The sequence below is a fragment of the Ipomoea nil genome, unplaced genomic scaffold (assembly GCF_001879475.1).
Source record: "Ipomoea nil cultivar Tokyo-kokei standard unplaced genomic scaffold, Asagao_1.1 scaffold1936, whole genome shotgun sequence".
Lineage (NCBI taxonomy): Eukaryota > Viridiplantae > Streptophyta > Magnoliopsida > Solanales > Convolvulaceae > Ipomoea > Ipomoea nil.
Window position 1 is genome coordinate 511,787 of NW_017618364.1, and position 7,768 is coordinate 519,554.

General features: G+C 36.7%; 2 protein-coding genes across 2 annotated transcripts; both read left to right on the forward strand.

The window, feature by feature from the left end:
- Positions 1–1,226: 1,226 nt before the first annotated feature.
- Positions 1,227–3,923, forward strand: LOC109146800 (S-adenosylmethionine decarboxylase proenzyme-like). Its single transcript, XM_019294445.1, has 4 exons — positions 1,227–1,333; positions 1,515–1,584; positions 2,121–2,281; positions 2,368–3,923. The coding sequence occupies exon 4, from the start codon at positions 2,599–2,601 to the stop codon at positions 3,652–3,654; it is 1,056 nt and encodes a 351-aa protein (XP_019149990.1). The 5' UTR covers positions 1,227–1,333; positions 1,515–1,584; positions 2,121–2,281; positions 2,368–2,598; the 3' UTR covers positions 3,655–3,923.
- Positions 3,924–5,645: 1,722 nt separating this feature from the next.
- LOC109146656 lies at positions 5,646–6,503 on the forward strand. The gene has a single exon (XM_019294309.1). It carries the CDS (start codon positions 5,646–5,648, stop codon positions 6,501–6,503), a length of 858 nt encoding a protein of 285 aa, XP_019149854.1.
- Positions 6,504–7,768: the final 1,265 nt, after the last annotated feature.

The window sequence follows — 7,768 nt, forward strand, 5'->3', positions numbered from 1 at the left end:
CTAAAATCAAAATAATATAAACCATTCATTTTAAGAAAGACATTTTTTCTGTTGCAGTTAAACGCCTAATATTATTGGCTCTTATTAGAATTGTAGATTATTAGAATTGTAGATTGTAGATTGTAAATGTAGATGTAGATGTGGATAGATAGATGTAAATGTAGATAGAAAAGAAAAGATGTATAATAGAAAAAAAGGTTATCGGTTTCCTAAAAGATGTATAATAGAAAAAAAGGTTATCGATTTTCTAAAAGAAGGTTTCACATTCCTACAGGGAAAAAAAGGTTATCGGTCTCCTAAAAGAAGGTTTCACATTCCTACAGGGATTTCTATTTCTAAAAAGAAGTTACCCAAAGGTAGGATTTCTATTTCTAAAAAGAAGTTACCCAAAGGTAGGATTTCTATTTCTAAAAAGAAGTTACCCAAAGGTATCCCTCCAGCCAATAGCCAGAAGACTAATCCCCCATCTATTTCTAAAAAGAAGTTACCCAAAGGTATCCCTCCAGCCGATAGCCAGAAGACTAATCCCCCATCCCTACGGGACGCACAGTAAGTGATGGTTTGCTCCATTCACATGGGTGGGGATCGAACTCCCAACCTCATGCTTAAGGGACAAGGTGCTGAACCACCACGCCAACCTTATTGGTTAGTTACCCATTTCTTTTGAAAGAGGATTTCTCATCACATCTATAAATACTCAAGAAAACTCTAGGGATCCTTACGGTTTCAAGTCTCTAAGATTACATCTCCAATAGAACAAGTAAGTTCTATCTTTTCTATTTAATGAAAAATCCATGATCATGACAATTGTTTAGTTGATTGATTTAATTTACCTACGACAATTGTTTAGTTGATTGATTTAATTTACCTACGATTCATTGTTAATTGTATTTCCACATTCTATAATTCATTCTTAATTGTGCTTCCGCATTCGAGTTATAGCACATTAAAATTTATTTAACATAGCCATGAGATACTTAATGTATATTAAATGAAATATATTTTGCCTTTTATTTTTATCCCGCCACGTCACATGCACATAGACATGGTGTTGGATAATAAGGAATCTCCGGAGGGCATTGAAGTCAATACAAAAGAGATAATATTAAGAAATTCAATAATTCATTGTAGGCGCTAATGGCGGCTAGGCAAGGGGCACAACTGCAATATCAAACAAGAGAAGGGCCGAAGATTTCTCGCATCCGTATATAATTTACGAATCTTATTGACGCGATACTCTCTATATTTTCTCGAAACTCCAAAGTTGAAAAACCCGCTGCCTTCTCTCCTTTGTCTTTCCGCGATTCCAAAAGCCGCGACCCTGATTATCTAGGTTTCCGATTTACTCTCTGTCTGATTCAATCATTGTTATAACATCTTTCTCTGCCACGATTCTGCCTGAACTTTAATCTCTCCTGTGATTCGTGATTGATTACGAGAAATGCGTGTTTCTTGCGTTTGTGGGTCGTGTGGATTTGGGTATAATTTCTGATTTTAATCTTTTGTTGTTGCAGATTGATTGGGGTGCACCTGTAATTGCCTTGGGGAGTGATTATTTTCCATAAACATTCAAATTTTAATTCTGTAAGTATTGTTTCTGCTTCTCTATTTGGTTTGTGGATTGGCTTTGTCTTAAATGCTGTTTGTTTATCTCAGGGGTTGGTGTTTGATCGTTTTATTTTATTCAATTTTAGGATTTTTTTGATGCCTTGGTATGTAAAAAGATGATTGTAGGGCTTTAGATTTGGTTGTTGGATGTTTTAGTTTGGATAGTTGAAGTTTACTGAGATTTGATTTTAAATTTCTTTGAATTAAAATGATTCCTATTCATTTTTATTGATTATTATATTTCATCATTAGACTTATTTTTATGTGGTTGAATTGAGAAATTAGACTTGACTATAAGGTGATCATGTATTGTTTATGAGATGTTTGAATAAATATATGATACATACATGTAGGCATATAGCCCTAATATGAATGATGTAAATGTGAACTGATAGAAGCATTTTGTTGTCTTGTTTATATTTCACTATGTATTGTTAGAAGCATTTTGTATTGTTATTTTTCGAGGATGATCTAATGACACCTGATTAATAAATTGAAATGAACATTGACAGGTAGACTGAATGATCTAATGGAATCCAAAGGTGGGAAGAAGATATCTAGTAGTAGTAGTAGTAGTAAATCGTTGTTCTACGAAGCTCCCCTCGGTTACAGCATTGAAGACGTTCGACCACACGGAGGAATCAAGAAATTCAGATGTGCTGCCTACTCCAACGTAAGTGTCTGGGTTTACTTGATCAATGACACTTGATTTTGTTTTTCGGTTTGATATTGATTTTTCTGTTTGATCCTTCTCTGCAGTGCGCTCGCAAACCATCCTGATATTTCTAGACTGGTGTTGTGATCACGTCTCTTGACGTGGTGCTACTAAAGCCATTCTCTTTTTCGATTTTTCCCTTTTATTTTTTATTTTCCAACCCGCATTCCTTTTCTTCTTTCTCGTGCTACTTTCTTGTTTTCTGTTTTTTTGGGTGTCTTTCTACTTGGTCTTCGGTGAAACTGTGTCTTGTTGCAAACAACTGCATTTTAGAAATGGCCTTGCCAGTCTCTGCTATTGGATTTGAAGGTTACGAGAAGAGGCTTGAAATTTCATTTTGTAAGCATGGCGTCTTTGCTGATGATCCGAATTGGAAGGGCCTTCGAGCTCTTTCCAAAGCACAGTTGGATGAATTCCTGGAACCTGCTGAGTGCACAATAGTTTCTGCACTGTCAAATAAGTATGTGGACTCCTATGTCCTCTCTGAATCAAGCCTCTTCGTTTATGCTCACAAGATAATTATCAAAACCTGTGGGACAACCAAATTGCTTCGAGCAATCCCGAACATCCTGAAGTTGGCGGGTTCCCTTTCTCTGAAAGTACAAACTGTTAGATACACCCGTGGGTGCTTCATTTTCCCAGGGGCTCAGCCATCTCCTCACCGTTGCTTCTCAGAAGAAGTTGCTGCACTGGATGGCTATTTCGGAAAGCTTAGATCGGGAAGCAAGGCTTATATTTTGGGCAGTCCTGCCATATCACAGAAATGGCACGTTTACTTTGCTTCGGATGAAACTATCCCGGCCAAGAACCCTGTTTACACTCTGGAAATGTGCATGACTGGTTTGGATAAGGAGAAGGCTTCTGTCTTTTACAAGCATGGATCTAGCTCTGCAGCCCTCATGACCGTTAAATCCGGCATTAGGAAGATCCTCCCTCGCTCTGACATATGCGATTTTGAGTTTGACCCTTGCGGGTATTCCATGAATTCTATTGAAGGACCCGCGCATTCTACCATCCACGTTACTCCTGAAGATGGATTTAGTTATGCTAGCTTTGAAGCTGTTGGATATGACCTGAAAACTGCGAACCTGGCGCTCTTGATCAAGAGAGTGTTGGCCTGTTTCATGCCAAAGGAATTCTCCATCGCTGTCCACAGTGATGTTTCTGGTAACCTACTCGAATCCGTTTGCTCTATCGACTTGAACGGCTACTGGCTCGGTGAGAAATGCAGTGAAAACCTTGGAACTGGCGGTTCCATCGTCTACCAGAAGTTCATTAGGACTTATGCCTATTGTTCATCCAGGCCTGTTCTGAAAGGCTGCTCCCTTTAAGTGGAAGAGAAAGATGAAAAGGAGTGATTACTTTGGGTTTTCTTTTATTTTTTTTACTGTCTGTTATTTTTTTTTTTTTGTCTTGTCAGTTAAATAAAGAGTTCATAAGCTCATCTAGACTGTATAATGGGCCTAGCCCATCAGTTCTTTGTATTTGGTATACCTGTCATGGGCTTCTTGTTGGGCCTATATACCAAGCATAGTTCACATTTAATCCAAGGCTTTTGCTTCAATGAATTTCCAATACAGTGGTGATGAATGTTATCTGAGGCTCAAAATTCCTGCAGAGTTTTAGTGGGGGGGTGGTGAAACCGTGAAAGTAGTGAGTTTTTGTGTATTGTGACTACACTATCTTTTCTGAGGTGAAAAGACTACATTTTGTCACCTTTTACTTTCACTGTCAAAGGTTATGATTCTATGTTGATTCACTTTTACTTGTGGGTAAATGTGATATATATATATATATATATATATCCATTTTGGATCAATCATTATTGTGTGGACCATGATCCACATAAGTTGTATGGATCATATTTTGTATATTGTAAAGTAATGTATATTTAGTACAAAAATAATGTACATTATATTCAGGGATGTACATTATTTTTGTACTGAATGTACATTATATTGTATAATGTACATATACAAAAATAATGTACATTTAATATATTAAAAATGTATTTTTTGTTATGGTCCACACAGTAATTTGTCATTTTGGATGAAGTATTTGTTTTTTCCCGTGATGATAGAAATTCGTAGCCATTATTTATAAGTGTAAACTGAATAAATTTCACTCGTAGTCATATTTGAAAGTGTAAACTGAATAAATTTCATTTATTTGTAATATTTTACAAATTACACATAAGATTTAAGCTGCATTAGAAAAATTGTATGCGATGGGCTTGACCATTATGGATATATATCTGTCATGCATTTTGAACGGCAGTTTCTGTGGGTAGGTGGGTGTTGGGGGGGGGGGGGGGGGTTGGAGGTGGTAGAGAGACCAATTGGTGTTTTATGCAATCCTATACTCAAAAGAAAGCCAGAAGCTTGTAGCCAAATGCCTGTAAATGCTCATCTCAGTTTTATTGAGTAGTGAGATATATATATATCATATAAGGCAGAATGGTCAGACCTGTCTGTGTAACGTCCTAGTCAATACACCCACCCCCCTCCTCTCCCTCACTATAGAAAATGAATATGAAGGACAGGAAAAAAGAGGCATACAAAATGTTTTATAGTACATATGAAATTAGATCTACTATTTGATGAAACATGTTTGGAGCAAAAACTGTCGTGATGTAATGCTTGAGAGGGACTCGAGAGTGGCTGTTGAGAAGGTAACTAATCAGAAGAGTGTTAGAGATCTCCCGTTTCATATTGCTTATACAATTCACAAGTTTGTTAAGAACTCTTGTTAGATGATACATATCAATAAATAAAAAAAAAAGTAAATATTTCAAGAATGCATAATTATGGCCTGGGGCAGAAATATTAGATTAACTGGTACAATAACAGTTTTAGAGGGAAGCACCCTCACTGGATAGTAACTAAGCATATTTTTTGCAATACAAAACTCTATTAATTGGCGCGATTCATGCTTCTTCTTGTTGCCACACCTGTAAAAAATGAATTCTTCATTTGATATAGTCACCTAGTGTGCTTCACTATAAATTTAGTGCATTGGCGCAATGCACCTTAAAAAATAGAACCAAATCTTCTTTCCCCTAAATTAGGTGTTCTAATTTATTGACCAAAACTCATGTTAAATTTTATATTGTATTCTTTCAATACACTCTAACATATTCATAGTATATGTTTAATAATTATGTCAGTTTTGATTGGGATGTGGTTCGAACGTAACACCTTTCTTATGAAAATCAATATAATGAGTAAGTAAAGAATAATAAATAATTGGAAATGGGCAGACGACTTTAATATGGGGACATCCGTGGTTATCGGATAATCCTAGCCCCTTAATTCAAACAGATATGCCAGAAGAGTTAAGAGAAGCACGAGTGGCCAGGTTGATTGATTTACAAACAGATACATGGGATCCACATATTTTATGTGTTCTATTTATTCCTGAAGATGTGAACCGGATAAGTATGATTCCTATTGGTCCTGACTACGAGGACTTATGGTATTGGATGAGTGACCCAAAAGGGACATACACACTGAAGAACGCCTATAGGCGTATTGTGGGGTATTATGAGAGTAACCTAGCGGTGTTTGATAAATGGGTTTTGATGTGGAAATTAAAGGTCCCTCCCAAGTGGAAGACATTTTTGTGGAGAGCCATATGTGATATTTTACTCACTACCACTAATTTGATTATAAAGAGGGTAGAGGTGGACCCAACATGCCCAATGTTTGCTTTAGATCATGAAGATGTGTTACATGCTTTAGTGCTCTATGAATATTCTACACTTGTTTGGAATATAACACAATCGCCTATCACTAATATTATTACAGATTCTTTTTCAACATGGCTAATGGGGGCTTTGGCGGTCTTAACGGAGGAGCAAACCCGGTTATTGGTAGCCGTGTTGTACCATATTTGGAGGAGCCGCAACTCAGCCGTGTGGACGGGGTCTATGATGCGGCCAGCCGATGTCGGGAGAGTGGCTGCTGTATCTTTGCAGGCGTACGGCGGTGGGCGCTGCGCAACACCGCCAGGCACCGCCGTCTCCGGCGCCACCCACCGGAACGGATATGAACGGCAGCAGCCTCAGATGCTATGTGGACGCAGGTTTTCGTCGGGACACTGGAGAGGCCACGTACGGTATTGTACTAATTTCACCAGAGGGCTCTTTCTCACCATTTATGGCGGAGGCATAGACATATAAGGAGGCACTGTCCTGGCTGCTAGGAAGGAACGACACATCAGTATGTCTACTCACGGATTGCATGGTACTAAGTACTACTATGCGGCAACAAGACTCACCAATTCATTCGTATATGTTGGGGTCACAATTGACCAATGCAGAACACTTATGTCTTTATTTAGTCGTATTTTGTTAAATTATGTCTCTATAGACAGGTTAATTTACATGCTCACACTTTAGCTTCCTTAGCTTTTACTCAGGATCATGCTATGTACTGGGATTTTATCTCCCCCTGGCGCTATTACAACTTTGATTCATTAATACAATCTGCAGATTGGTTTTCAAAAAAAGAATAATAAATAATTAACGAAATATTCTGTTACTAAAATTTACACGGATAAATGTAGGGGCATTTAGGAAAAGTAATTGATATAATAAAGGGTAAAGTAGAAAAAAAAATACTAAAATCAAAACAATATAAACTATTCATTTCAATAAACAATTACACCAACATTTTTTAGTATCCGTTAGGGCCTAACTTTATTGATTTTTATTAGATCTGTAGAAATAAATAAATAAATCTACAGCTTCAAATTTAAAAACTAAAATTTATACTATTAGACTACAAAATCTTTGATCGGGCCTCGCAAACCGCAAATTATGCTATGCAACCGTGTGTACCATGTATGGTGCACACGGTTGCAAAAACGACGTCGTTTTGACTAAAAATGCGTGTCCCACTTTTTTTTTTAAAAAAAAAATTCAGGTTCGATTCCCTACAATAACATTTTTGTGTGCATAATTTGAATTATATATCCACAAATTCATAACTATATATCCACAAGTTCATAACTATATCCACAAATTCATAACTATATATCCACAGTGAATGAATAACACAAAATCCAGAATGAATGAACTAAATATCCACAATGAATGAACTAAACATCCACAATGAATGAACTAAATATCCATAAATTCATAACTGTATATCCACAAATTCATAACTATATATCCACAATAATTCATAACTATATATCCACAATAATGCTGTTGAGGGGAATCAAAACTGTTTTTTTTTTTTTTTTAAATGGGACGCGCGTATTTTATCAAAACGACGTCGTTTTGCAACTGTGTGCACCATGATTGCATAGCATAACTATTGCTCGCAAACTAATGGGATGTTATGCTAAGTTTTAAGCAAAAGAACTAACCCCGTTTGGATACTTAGCTTATTCTCTCAATTCATCCTTATCCCAAGCATCATGTTTTAAATCACTTCATTT

Excerpts from the sequence above, each read along its gene's own strand:
- LOC109146800 (XM_019294445.1), top strand. The coding sequence starts at position 2,599 with ATGGCCTTGCCAGTCTCTGCTATTGGATTTGAAGGTTACGAGAAGAGG.
- LOC109146656 (XM_019294309.1), top strand. The coding sequence starts at position 5,646 with ATGCCAGAAGAGTTAAGAGAAGCACGAGTGGCCAGGTTGATTGATTTA.